Here is a 14,917-nt window from a genome sequence, read left to right on the forward strand (position 1 = left end):
TTTTAAAAAAAGTATGCAATTATTTGCAATATATTTTTTATAACAATTATTTATTTTTTTTTACACCATTTGATTCATCTTATTATTCTGTACATAAAAGTATTACGATACAATTACAATACAAATTGAACACTAAATAATTTTCGAGATATTTTAAATTTTATACTAAAATATGTCAGAATAAGATACAAAATAATTCAAAAAATTCTTAATGACAAAATACTTTATTATAGTGTTTTGAAAAGCTCTCGACATAAGTTACAAGAATATGCAATAAAAAATTGGGATTTTCATTTAAAAATTTTAAGTTGACCTTGACCTGACTTTGGCAATGTCACCTGTGATCAAATTAATACTGTCATTAAGTGCGTCTTTTTAAGCCTTACAATTTTTGTCTGAAATATTTTTCTCTGTAAAATGTAACATTTACGAGATATTTGAATGTTTCCAGACTTTTGATACACCCTGTATATCAAGATCAAGGTTATTAGGTCCGTAAACTTTTGTCATCATATCCAGTATTTTAAAGTGATATAATCTCTGAGACTATTAGTCGGAAAATTTTTTTACTATTTTTTCAAAATTTCATGTCAAAAATGCTTTCAGACACAATTTTTCAAATAAGGAGCCGTAGTTATCGTAATCGTTCCAAGAACTGACATATAATAAAGTGTATTTGCATTAGCAAATAAGTTGTTAAATAAGTTGTAGAAAATAACATTATAGAACTCTTAAAGACCATAAAAGATACCGTGATTTATCATTATGAAAAATAGTTAATCAAAATATATAATCAAAATAATCAGCTAATTTCATCGAGAAATTGTTCTCCGTATAAATATAATAATTTATATATGAGCAGAGTATTTCATTTAATTTTTACACCTCAAATAACTCCGTTATTTTTACATACACAAAAAATGGAAGAAGTATCAGCAAGGCTCGCAGTATCAGCGTTTTGCGCGGTCAACGCTTATAACATACGTGTTCGCGTTAAGGCTTCAGCAAACGAATATATTTAATTATATTAATAAATAAAAGGATATAGCCTTTTGGGCTATAACAATTATCCCATATCATTATAGAGTGAATTTAGAGTACAAAGTTATTTGAAGGTCATGTTATACATTGAATTCCTTTTGAAATCAGTTAAAACATAATCTATTTAAAATCATGATTTCATTTAAAAAAACATCAATGACCTTGAAATAACAAAATGACCTTAATATAACCTTTTAATTTCATCATCGTGTTTTCCCTTTTGATTCATACAACTTCTTCCTTTACCATTTTTTTGTATATGTAAAAGTAACGGAGTTATTTGAGGTATAAGAATTAAATATGTATATATACAGATTATCTAAAAATTAGATCGACCAACTTTGATTCTCTAGTGAAAAAATGGCTTATTTGCGGACACGGGTTTATTGACAAAATTAATTTGTCCTTTATAATCATCAGAAATTTATCGATCTAATTTTGGCACACCATAATAAAATGAGATTATATTAAATAATAATATACAAATATTAATACATTTATATTGCTTTATTGTTATGTTAATTATTGAAGCTTTGCATAGAGATATAATATGTAACATATATGTAATATATATGCAATTAAGAATTTTTATTAAAAGTAATTAACCAATACGAATATCGGAGCAAGATTTAAAGGTTTCTTGAGGTCCGCAACCTTGTTTGTGTGTACCATCTTCGCACTTGCCCCAATTATTTCCAGCAATATATTCCCATCTAAAAGTTAAATAAATACAGAAAAAGTATTCCGCATATGTATAAAGATTGTAAAAAAGTTATATTAAAATAATTTTAAATACATATACATGTATATTATAATATATATATATATATATATATATATATATATATATATATATATATATATTTATATATATATGTATTTATATATTATATATACATATATATATATATATATATATATATATATATATATATATATATATATATATATATATTATATACATACATACATACATACATACATATATACATACATACATACATACATATATATATATATATACAGAAAAAACTGTTGCAGCCTCAAAATTTATGTATTAGAATTTTTGACATTATTTTATCTCTAGAATATGCTAATAAAGTATTATACAGAAATTGTGAGATAGCCTATATATATATATATATATATATATATATATATATATATATATATATATATATATATATATATATATATATATATATATATATGAACACTTTGAAAAATATTAAAGAATCACTTCAAATCAGTTGTAAAAATGACGAAAGTTAAATTTATGTGACTTCAGAAATGGGATAGTTGTGAGTGTGTGTGTGTGTATGTGATCAAAAAAATATCTTAAAACCAAAAATTTCATTTTTTAAACCTTATTATAGTTCTTTTTTGATGATTATTTCTCGCTTCTGCATGACTTTACATCCAAATGAATCATGCACAATTGGCAAAAAACTTTAAATTTAAAATGATGACATTTGAAAAAACTTTTGTTTTAATTTTTAAGCATTCCATAAACTTACTACATAAAATTTACATTTTAACACAAAATGCTTTAATTTAGATATTGGATTAAAATTTCTAATCGTTATGCTATTGATTCCCGTGGGTTAGGCGCCTATCGGGCGCGTCTCCGGGCGACGGATAGGAGGACGCCCAGGAGACCTCCGGGTCTCTGACCCGAGTAGGCTCCTGGGTAATGGTGACTGTAACTGGCCCCACGGGCGTAAAACATTGTCGGGGACTGGGAAGGCTACTGCCGCGGATCGATTCTCCAAGCCAAGCTGGAAGATATGGTGGTGAGGGCTGCGTGGCACTGGGCAGTCGTGAACGATGCCACCGGGCGAAATCCCAGAGTATCTAGCCTTACGCGGGCATGTGGGGATGCCCGGCTGGACTTCCGTTCCCTACCATTTCGTGGGACCAAGTATGGATGATCAAATTTAAAAATCGATGACGGGATTGTCTTGGGGGGATTAAGGGTGAGGTCTCGCAAGGGCTCCCACCCTTAAAGGTAGCAGCCTCGGGTCCCAAATGGGCTCTTCAAGGCGGAGGAGGGAACGGGACCGCTGTCGGTGAAGCAGCGGCTTCTTGCAAGAAGAACCGCTGTGGAGCCGAGAAAAGGAGGGCTAAGTGGAACAGGGAGCTGGCCTTAAGAGGATTAGATCTCTCTTCTTCCAGGGCTCTCGGGACGACACCTAAAGGGGTGGAATAGGGACCGGACAGGCTTTGGGGATATCCCCCCTTCAGTACCCCTTACCCCGGCAAAGGGTAATTAAGAGGCCTAAGGCTCAGACAACTGGGCCCTATGCTTCTGCTGCCGATCCCATGGCAAGGGCGATTGTTCAGGAGGGCTACCCCGAAAGCGATGACTTCGGAGCAATTGACCTTGCTACGGGGAGCGGTGGTCGCGGAAATGGCGGGGATCCGGGAGAGCCCCCTTTCTTGCTTCACGGGAACTGCAGTGCTCCGTAATGGTGCCGTCGTTATGCCGCAGGGGAGAAGATGAGATGATTCTCTGAACGAATTGGACACATCTCTCCTTGGGAGGGCGCTAAGCTCAGGGTGGTGGGCCTGGACGCGCTTCAAAGGCGGCACAGGGTAGCTGCCTGGGTTCCGGGTATTCCGGTGCCTGCGGCGGCGGTCCTGTGGCTGCTGGAAAGGCAGATTCATCGCCATGGCCGGTAACTGGCAGATTTTTGCCGAAAATGTTGTGATTTCCCTGAGGGGAGGAACCTCATTCTCGACATCCCGGAGCCCAGCGCCCTCAAGTTAAAGACGCGGGACTTTAGGCTTAGCTATGGGCTCGAGCAGATCACTGTGAGTCTGCTCGGAGCTCGTAGCGAGGCAACGAGGCAGGGAAAATCCCAGCCAGCTTCAAGCCCTTAATAAAGTGGATATAGTAACGGTGGATTTCACTCAGATTAACTTGCATCACAGCAAGGACTCTTTGACTGTTCTAACCAGAAGCATGGCTATGGTGCACACATGTATCACTCTAATGCAGGAACCCTGGGTTCCTTTATAGAAGTTGCATTAAGGGCATTGCGGCTTGTAGTAAATTCTTCAAGTGACTCCAGAGCCGCAATTGCGGTCAAGGGATTGGAAGCGCAGCTCATGACGGAGTTCTGTTCTAGAGATGTTGCGGCAATCGTGGTGGATCTGTAACGATGCATCACCTCATCGTTCCCGACACATCGCCCGTCGGAAGTCTGCCGCCCGGCAAACACTAGCTGGGCAAAGGCAGAGGCGGTTAGCGCCCTATTTTTAATAGTAACAAACACAGCCGGTAAATAAACAACCGACCGCCGAGCAGCGCCGAGCGCTCCCGAGCAGCGCCGAGCGCTCTAAGCTAAAACTCCCGCGCCGTTTCCCCCACCCCGAGGGGGACGTTAAACGACGCGGGTGCCATAACCGGATGGTATAAAAAGTCCAACAGATTGCAGATCTGTACCAGATCGGTGTCTGACTCCGCTCGAGCAGTACGCACGAGACTATCCCAGAAACCGCTCCGAAACCGTCGAAAGACAGGAAACCGGAGGTTGACGTGTTCGCAGCCTCCGTCGAGAATTCTCGACTATCTGCTCCAGAGACGATTCCTGTCTCAAAGCCCCCGTAGAGACCCAGAGTAGACGAGTTCGCCGCTCTCCTCGAGTATTCTCAAGCATTACAGTCCTCATATCCGACCGTCCGAACTCGGCGCAACAACGCCTCCCACGAACCTTGCTCTGGGAACACGCGCCGCGTCACCGATATCAACGCTTATACTAACTGCAGGTCGCTGCGCTGCAGTCGCGCCAACCACCCGGCCAAGTATTGTACGCGCCTTCGCGCTCGTTTGCAAAGCTATCGCGCCGCGAGATATCGAACCAAATCTCACATAGATCACTCGCGACAATACGGGGTAACGGCATCGCCGCTCGCACCACCGCGCGCTCCGCACCCATAAGCGCACGCTAACAACACGCGCCCCTCGTGCCAACAAGCTCGCGTCGGCAAACACACGCCCGTCCTACCGCACGCGCCCCGCGCCACGAGCCGGACGCTTTAACGAGACGTACAAAAACTCATGTAGACCGGCGTCACAATACTTCGAATATTGTGAACACACAATACTGTAACCACTGACCATTGCCATCTAGAGGCAAATAAACGACGTATCTTTACCTAACGTCATAATTGTGTTTCGACCCTTCACGAATCCTAATCCCGAATGCGCTCTCCGCGCACGCGAAATCGTGAAGCGGCCCGTTACAGATTTTTGCAGATCCAACACACGTGAAACCAGGAAGTTAATGATGAGCTCAGCGTACTTTCCGCATGAGGAGAGGGCTCACTTGCGCCAGGAGCTGTGGTCAAGCTGGTGGAGTACTGTCAGGCCAAGGGGCTGCCGCTGATCGTGGAGTGCGACGCCAATGCACATGGTTTAGGATAGCACCAATTTCAATGATCGGGGCAGGGTTCTGGATCACCTGGCGGCCACTGACCTGGAGATCCTGAATAGGGGTAATGAGCCAACATTTCAGAATGTTGCTAGGTGTGAGGTATTTGACTTCATCTTATGTTCTAGGAATTTGGTTCCGGAGATTGTCGGGTGGCACGTCTCATCTAAGTCCTTCCTCTCCGACCACAGGCAGATTGTCTTCAGGCTTGCTAATGTGAGACCTGAGGCAATCTATAGAAGAAATCTGAGAAGAACGGGACTCATTTTGAGAAGATCTTTCCATCTCTGTGTGGTTTCCTTAAGAGGCATAGAATCGGCGCCGAGGTGGAGTTCTGCGTCCATCTGCAAAGGGCTTTAATGGGCAGCTTCGAGAAGAACTGTCCAGTGAAAGCGGTTCGCTCTAACAAGAGGGTCTCTTTGTGGGTATTGAGACTGCAGAGGCTCAGGAAAAGGGCTCGGCGTGAAATAGAGTCATGAACACGGGCCGCCCGCTCGATTGGGACCTCTATTGGAGAGCCCAGAAGACCTATAGAAACTCTGTAGTAGTCGCCAAAAGAAAGAGCTGGAAGAAGTTCTGTGAGTTTATGGAGGAAGTTCTGGAGGTCTCCAGGCTCTGCAGGATTCTGGAAAGAAACCCGGACTCAAACCTGCAGGCGATACGCCTGCCGGATGGGGACGTGGTTTTCGGCGAACGATGTCTGGTTCATCTTCTGGAAACCAATTTTCCAGGCTTCAGGAGGAAACCTGATTCCGACCCTGACGCTTGGACTGTGGAGCCCAGATTAAGGGCACGCGGGTGTGACTGGGGACTGGCGGCCAGTATTGTAAAACCCGAGAGGGTGAAGTGGGCCCTCAAAACATTCAAACCATTCAAGTCCGCTGGACCGGATGGAATTGCTCCTACAAGAGGGGCACGTGCAGATCAGCAGGCCGCTTACGCGGAGACTGAGAGCTTGTCTTACTTTGGGATACACCCCCAAGGCATGGAGGCTAGCGAGGGTAGTATTCATACCTAAAGTCGGCAGGACCTGCTGCACCTCTGGCAAGGACTTCAGACCGATCGTCAGTCTTATTTCATTTCTTTTGAAAACGTTGGGTAACTGATTGAGATTTATCTAAAGAATGTTATTTTCTGGCGGCATCCGATGCATGGAAACCAACATGCTTATAGAATGGGTTTCTCTACCGAAACGGCGCTCCACTCTCTGGTTTCCCAAATGGAGAAAGATCTCATGGAGGGAAATTACGCGGTAGGGTTCTTTCTGGATATAGAGCTTGGTTTTAACAACACCTCTCACGAGGTGATTTGCAGGGAAGCAGCGCTGCGAGGCGTTACAGACAGGCTGGTCTATTGGATCAAGGGTCTCCGTCGGAGAGTTGTAACGACGCTCGGCACTGTCAATGTCGGCGGCTGGGTAGATTGAGGGCAGAATGGTCTCTCTACTGCTATAGTGCTTAGTAATCGATGGATTACTCAGCAACCTTAATGACAAGGGTTTCTTTGTGCAGAAATAGGCGGATGATCGCGATTGTTGTGCGAGGACCTTTCCTGGACACGCTCCTAGAACTCACGTATAGCGCTCTCGGAATAGTAGAGGAGTGATGCGGTAGCTCTGGACTCTCGGCTAATCCCCGAAAAACGGAGCTTGTCATATTCATTCGCAAATACAAGCTGGGCATTGTGGTGGGACCCAGCTTGGGAGGTATCAAGCTGACACCGGCCATGAAATATCATCCTGGATAGGAAACTGACTTGGAAGAAGCACCTGGAGGATTGGTGTAGGAGAGTGATCTCCTACTTCTGGTTGTGCAGAAGATCCTTTGGTCAGACCTGGGGCCTCAGGCCGGGAATGGTCTACTAGATAGTCTACTTTGCAGTTTCGGCAAAAACATCGCTGGAACACCTGAGGGCTCTTATCCTGAGGGGCTCTTGGGGCTATGAAGGCCAATTGCGGCAATGGAGCTGTTGCTCGATATTGAGCTGCTATGCCATACGGTAGTCGCCGTGGCTGCATCGGCGGCCTACCGTCTGAGATGCGAGATAAAATACAGCCAGCACCAGGCACACCAAGCTTCCTGACGGAGTTCTCCAATCCCATCTTTAGCATGGGGCAGTACAAAATTTCAGCCATTCGTGCTCTCAAGCGCCGTTCAAGGTGTGTGCTTTCCGGAGCGGGAGGAATGGGCTCATTCTTTTCACGGATGGGTCCAGAATCGGTTTGGGCTCAGGGGGCTGGCGTTCATTGTCAAGGGAAAGAGATCAATGAGTTAATCCCATTTGGTAAATTCGCCACGGTCTTCCAAGCGGAGATAGTGGCGATCTTATGCTGTGCGCAATGATTTCTCGCCAATAAAGAAAGGGGCAGACGCATTAGCATTTACTCGGATAGCCAGCGGTTCTCACGGCCCTTGAGGCTCCAACTATTACCTCCAAGTTGGTCTGGGACTGCAGATGCACCCTGGGAGAACTTGCAAATGACAATGAAGTCGCTCTGGGTGCCTGGACATTCTGATATTACGAGATAACGAGGCGGTCGACCAGCTTGCCAGAGCTGGTTCGGAGGCTGCGTTGGTGGTCCCGGAACCGGCAGTTGGAATTCTCTGCAGCCTAAGCAAGGGGGAGATCGGTCGCTGGCTGCGGGATCAGCACCTGTCCTCCTGGAGAGGAGTGGTTGGATGCAGACAGACGAAGGCTCTCTTCGGGGATTCTCCGAGGGAGGGCCTTGCCAGCTGCATCAAAAAGGTAAGCAGACGAGAAGCCGGGCTGGTGATTCATATTCTCACGAGGCACGGCATTCTCAACTACCATTCGCATAAATTGGGCATCAGTATGAGACTCAACTGCAGGAAATGCGTCGCACTGCAGCAAATGCGACGCACTGCAGGAAACCAGCCTCCATGTACTATGTGACTGCCCGGCTTATGCCAGGATTAGAACTGGAACTGCTGGGGTACTGGTATTGGGTGCTAGTGGGGACTGGTACTGCTTTTCCAAGACTTCAGCTGATAGGAGAACTCTCGGTTAAAGCTCTCCTCCTCTGGAAAAAAATAGGTCAGAACTGAGGGGTTTGCATTTATGCATTTGCTTTGCATTTATAACACAATTATTTAACAATAAAATTAATTTTATTAATATTCAATCTATGATATTGATTTCTTCGTTTGAAATTGAATTTTTTGATAATGAAATAAAGTATTATAACGTTTTAAAATAATATTTTTTTATTTTTATTCATATCCTATTTAGTTATTAAAATTTTTTTTTATTTGCTTCAAAATGTTTAATTTGTATTATTTTTAAATTATTGAAAATATCATAATTTGAAATGCTACGAAAATGCGCCAATGTGGCGCTACAGCCGCGTGATGTCGTTATTAAAATTTGATTTAGTACAAGAAATAAGGAGATTATTTATGGTTTTATTTTTTTTAAAGAAAAATAGTAATTAATAAATGAAAGCAGAGTATATTAAAGCAAATTCGACAAACTTATCAAAAATTGATTTATTAATAGTGTATCAATTTATAAGAGAGAAAATGATTATTTTGATACTACAGAATGGGAGGAATAAAAATATTTGCGTAAGTATATTATATAACAAGAAATTCTAATTAATTTATTATTAAGATCAGATTATTCCATCAGTAGTTAAAATATATTCCAACTTTTTAAATACGGAAACTTATATATTTTAAGGTATTAATTGTATTAATTGTCTGTTGGAATCACGTATCTATTTGTGTTTGAACAACTAATTCTAAACATATAAAGTTTAAAATTATTATTGGAAATTATTATTGGAAATTATTTTGTACATTTAGGACTAGTTGTTTAAACACACATTAAGATATGTAGTTCTAATAGACAATATAATAACCTTAACACTTTACCGACCGCTAGCGTTTCAACAGCATACGCAAGTCCGACCGGCCGCTCAGCCACGGATTCTCTCTGGCGCCGGCTCTGTTTTGGTTTAGACTGTCGCGCGGGAGTGTCTGTGCGTTTTGTATGTTGAAATAAAATTGTCTGCTTTCTGTTATTATAGGATAATTAGATTTAATAAAATCTTTTATTTTAATGATATTAATGCTAAATTATATTTATTTTATGTATTACAGTGGTTACTACAAATAAAAAATAGTTAATATTTTTTTAAAGTATGATATTGTTCAAAACAGTCGCCTTTATATAGTAGAACTTCGCAAAATTTACAAACAAAACATGTTCTACTTCTTTTTTTATGAACTGTACAAACTCTACATTGTCTTTGGGGTTTTAAACTTCGACCACTGGTCACTATATTTATAAGTTTGTGTTTCCCGAAATTCGATAGTCTTCCGAGATGGTCTAATCTGGGTGCTCTCCTTGTAGATTCAGGTCTAGGTTGGTTGTCATCGTGTTCCGTACAATTAGTTTCACTATCTTCCGTCCACGAAATTGCCACTTTGTGCAGGAAATTCTTATACGTAATATTTTTTTCATTAAGAACTGTGTATGCTTTGAATGAATTAAACAGTGCACAGTTAATGAAAAACATTACAACCCGTTTTGTCCATTTTTTTGTTTTTCGGAAAATGGAATAATACGCAAGATATTGGTCCGCGCGATCTACGCTCTTCATATATTTGTTATAATTTATGATGGAATTAGGTTTTTGTATTGGGGCTGTTGATTTTTTGCTTCTGCTTGTGGATTCCATCAATTGTGCAGAATGTGTGGTAGAGTTCATATTCACATTTCTTCTGCCATTATTCCACACTTCTAACAAAATTTCGACGATTCCTGCAAAATTCGTACTGTCCTCTTGAAATTCGCAATGTTTGTAGTGATTGAGGAAGACCTCTACTTTTGCGAATGGTTCCACACACTCGCATTTCATTTTTTAGGAGAATTTGAGCCATTTTGACATTATTGTAATAATTGTCTTGATAAATCTCGTGCCATATGTTTTTATGATTCAATAACTGTTAGAACCGTGTCTTCTAATTTGTTTCCATCAGCAGCATAAACGTAAAAGTTACATATGTAACCTGTGACAGCTTCACACACCACTCTTACGAGTATTCCGTATTTCGTAATTTTTGCGGGATTATACGTTCTAATCGAGAGTCTGCCTCTCCACGGAATTATGCAGTCATCCAAAGATAGTTGTTGACAGGGTTTATACACGTCATTAAATTTTCGCCGTAAATAATCAATGACAGGCTGGATTTTAGCAAGTCTATGTGAATTCTGAGGTATGTTGTCATTGTTCGAAAAATGCCAGCTCTGCATTATTTGTACAAATCTGTTTCGGCTCATTACTTGTGAGAAGTATAGAGTTTCTATAGTTCGATCAGTGGACCAGTAATCGTAAAGAACGTCTTTTTTTATTTGTCCCATTATAATTATTAGCCCTAAAAACTTCTTCATCTCCGGTACCGTGATATCAGTCCATTTCTTTGCTTTTGATGGAATTTGATATCTTTCCATGACCTGGTAATGATATCTGTTGGATTCCATCACCAAGTGCTCGAAAAAGTCATTTCCAATAAATAAATTGACACTGTCCATTACATTTTCTGGAGAACTTGGCATAATTTTTATGCCAGGGCTGCTTTCAAACGGTTCCAAAATTATTGCTTCGTCGTTCGTCGACCATATCTCATCATCATCTTCATTGTTATTTACATCGCCTTCGATGATACCTATTTCGTCGTCCTATGAATCACTATATCTTAGTGATAATACAGAACGTCGTTTCCGAATATTATATCGCTACCATCACTTTCGTTACCATTATCACTTTCTGAATAACTGTCAGGACAGTCTGACAAATCATCTAAATAAAACTCTCCGGTGCCACTTTTTTCGTTCATTGCGAAGGGTAAATTTTTCCAAACGATATAAAAAAGCGGGAAGTTACAAAGCAAAGCAACGCAACTAACGCAACTAAGCAGCATACCTCAAAACCAACTAACTAACAAGACGGTAAACCTTTCAAAGTCGGTAAGCGTTGACGACGAAAAGCCGATTAATCGGCTACCGGTCGGTAAGCATTGGCGATAAAAAGCCGATTAATCGGCGGTCGGTCGGTAATGTGTTAAAATATAAAAAACATAGGTTTTCATATTGAAAAGGTAGATATATATTTTAACTATAAATAGAATAATTGGATCTTAATCTAAATTAATGAATTTCTTGTTATGTAATATATTTACGCAGATATTTTTATTCCTTGCATTTCTGCAGCATTAAAAAGCGATTGTTTTCTTTTATAAATTGACACACTATTAGCGCATCAATTTTTAGTAGGTTTGTCGAATTTGCTTTAAACGTTATTAAAGCATACTCTGCTTTTGCTCTGTTCATTAATTACTATTTTTCTTTAAAAAAACCGCCAATAATCTCCTTATTCCCTATACTAAATCGAAGTTTTCAAGTGACGTCACGCACGAACTAACCAATAACGAAGCGTTTTCAAGTCACGTGAAAATTTTAAATTTTAGTTATCTTTTCTCATTTATTTTACATTACTTATTGGTGAAAAATCTTAAAAATTTAAAATAATATTTTTATAATTTATACTTTTGATTAAAAATAAAATTTATATGATATTTTTTTTATAATACCTTATTAAATCTGACTCACAACCAATGTGCTTTATAATTCATATTTTTACGACATCTTGCAATATAATGCTAACTATTCCCTGTTTGTGGAAAAGTAATAATCTAAGTGATTTGAGGCTTCATCATTAAAAAGATGATTTTGGTATTTTTGAAAGAGCTGTAATTCGAATAATAGGAAACAGTTTTAAAATTGTATTGAATGAAATTGGAAAGTAAATATTATATATTATATATTATAAATATTATAAATTATAAATTATAAATTATATTAATATAAATTATATATTATAAATTATATATCATGTATATCAACACTAAAAAAATCAATATTTGTAAACAAGTGCGCAACCTTGTGAAATTCCACATAACACTAATCTTAAGAATACATTGGATCCGTCTGAAAAAACTTCACAAAGATAAAATACATGCCAAGTACATAAAAAAATCCAATCTATACGTAACAAAAAGTTTAATATTTATTCCTGAAGAATAACTTTTAAAAATATTTTTCCTTAAAAAATAATTTTCCTATAAAAAATAAAAAACTAAAAAAGAATTTTTTTATAAAAAATAATTCTATAAAATAAAAAACCCCAAAACAAAAAAATCAAAACTAAATATGAAATCAATAGTTAACTACTCAAATACATAGACAGTTCAGTTTGTAAGAATTTATAATTTAAATTAGTATTTGTCATAAAATTTCGCATTTATAAAAATATTATAGATTCTCTCAAGAAAATATTGAAATGCATTTTAAATCCCTAAGAAATAAAAAGTATAAATTAAATATGAAATTAATAGTTCAGCCAAATATTTAGAAGCAATTCAGTTTGTGAGGATTCATAATTTGAAATAGTATTTGTCATAAATCTTGTATTTATAGAAATGTTATAGACAGATTCTCTACATGAAATTAAAACGCATTTAATTTTTATTAACAGAAACCTGATTTTCAAAATAAGTTCAATTTAAATAACAGAATACAAAAAAAGTTTTAATTAAAAAAACTTGGTGCTGCTTTTTACGAATTGCACGGAATTATCGCGATCTACATTTAATAGAACTTCCAGCAAACACAACAAGATTCGAGCTTAATATCCTATTTTGTAGTTTTATCATTATTTTGAATTATAATCATTAATCACACAAAATTTTCAACAAATTATTTAAAAAAAAAAATGATAAATATGCATAAAAAATCACATCTCACCAATTTAATCGCCACTTACAAGTAAACCTACCTTTGTGTGACCTGATTTTATTGAAACTTGGTACACTTATAAAGCTATCAAAAATAATAGACACGTATTTTTTTATAACGTGCAATCGTGCAAGTTTAAGGGTGGAAACTATCCCTTGTATTTATGTATGCATGAGTATTGTTTATCTCTCAACTCACGATATTAAAGCTGTTTTTATGTTTTAGACATGAATAAGAGATTTCACATATCGCTGAAAGCAAATCCAATGTTAGAATTATAAAATACAAAATGGCGGAGCCAATATGATGACCTGATAAATCAAAATAATCTTATCTCGCTCCTTGTCAAATCCAGGAATAACCAACGAGAAGGTGACGAGAATCTATTCCTATTTCGATTTTTGTTTATTTATAATTATATTTATTATTTATTTATTATTTTTATTATTTTTATATTTTTTTATATTTTTGTATTTTATATTTTTTTTATTATTTTAATTTTTTTACAATCATTCTTTTACAATCTCTTCTTGCGCTTCTCTTGACTTTTTTTTATTTTTTATATTTTTTGCACAAATAACATGTAAAAACAATTTTTTATACATAAAGAATTTTGTACATCAAGCACATTTTATGACGGCTACATTATTACGCATAATGTGATGATGATTACACATACATTATACATAATGCACAATTAGCGTCACAATTTTTAAAACAATATATTCTATGGGATTATCAAATTTATAAAAAATACAAAAATAATAAAAATAATAAATAAATAATAAATATAATTATAAATAAATAAGAAACGAAATAGGAATAGATTCTCATCGGTTATTCTTGAGTTTGACAAAGAGCGAGATAAGATTATTTTGATTTATCAGGTCATTATATTGGATCCGCCATTTTATATTCCATAATTCTAATATTGGATTTGCTTTTAGCGATATGTGAAACCTCTTATGTTAAAAACTCAAAAACAGCTCTAATACCGTGAAATTAGGAGTAATAATAATTACTCATGCTTATAAATACAAAGGGTAGTTTCCACCCTTAAACTTATACCATTGCCGATATAAAAAAATACGTGTCTATTATTTTTGATAACTTTACAAGTGTACCAAATTTCAATAAAATCAGCGAGTCACAAAGATAGGTTTACTTATATATGTAGAGGGGGAGTATTCTGAATAATTTCTTGCAAGAATCAAGTGGCGGTCGGCATTGGTTTAGAAGATATAACAAATTAAAGTTATACAATTTTAATGCTTTTTTTAGATATTATAAACTGATATTAGGGACAGTCGTGTTTATGTATACTGCGCGTCAATTCGTTCGCTGAGGTAGAGGAGGTACATCAATAAGCCGGATAAAGAAGTGTATCTATGGCCCCATTGATTGTACTTCTGCGTACTCCCCTTACCTCAGCGAATGAATCATTGACGCTCAATGTACGTGTTGTAATAATTTGTTTATAACCTTCTAAGGTATTTTGTCAATAATTAGGTTCACCAATGCAAGGTTCACTCATAGATGCAAGTTTTGCGTCCGCTGCTAGCACTTATAGAGGGGATACAAGCGTAAACTGTGTATATGTAATGCGTATGTGTACATGTGTG

At 37.6% G+C, this 14,917-nt stretch overlaps 1 protein-coding gene across 1 annotated transcript in view; it reads right to left on the reverse strand.

Annotated features, from left to right (window-relative positions):
- Positions 1–1,548: 1,548 nt before the first annotated feature.
- LOC126858220 (uncharacterized) overlaps positions 1,549–14,917 on the reverse strand; it is a 42,357-nt gene continuing 28,988 nt past the window's right edge. Inside the window, exon 4 of the mRNA XM_050608369.1 lies at positions 1,549–1,754. Coding sequence (XP_050464326.1) covers positions 1,643–1,754 — 112 coding nt within the window. The 3' untranslated portion in view covers positions 1,549–1,642. The remainder of the gene's footprint in view (positions 1,755–14,917) is intronic.

The sequence above is a fragment of the Cataglyphis hispanica genome, chromosome 24 (genome assembly GCF_021464435.1).
Source record: "Cataglyphis hispanica isolate Lineage 1 chromosome 24, ULB_Chis1_1.0, whole genome shotgun sequence".
NCBI classification, from domain to species: Eukaryota; Metazoa; Arthropoda; class Insecta; order Hymenoptera; family Formicidae; genus Cataglyphis; species Cataglyphis hispanica.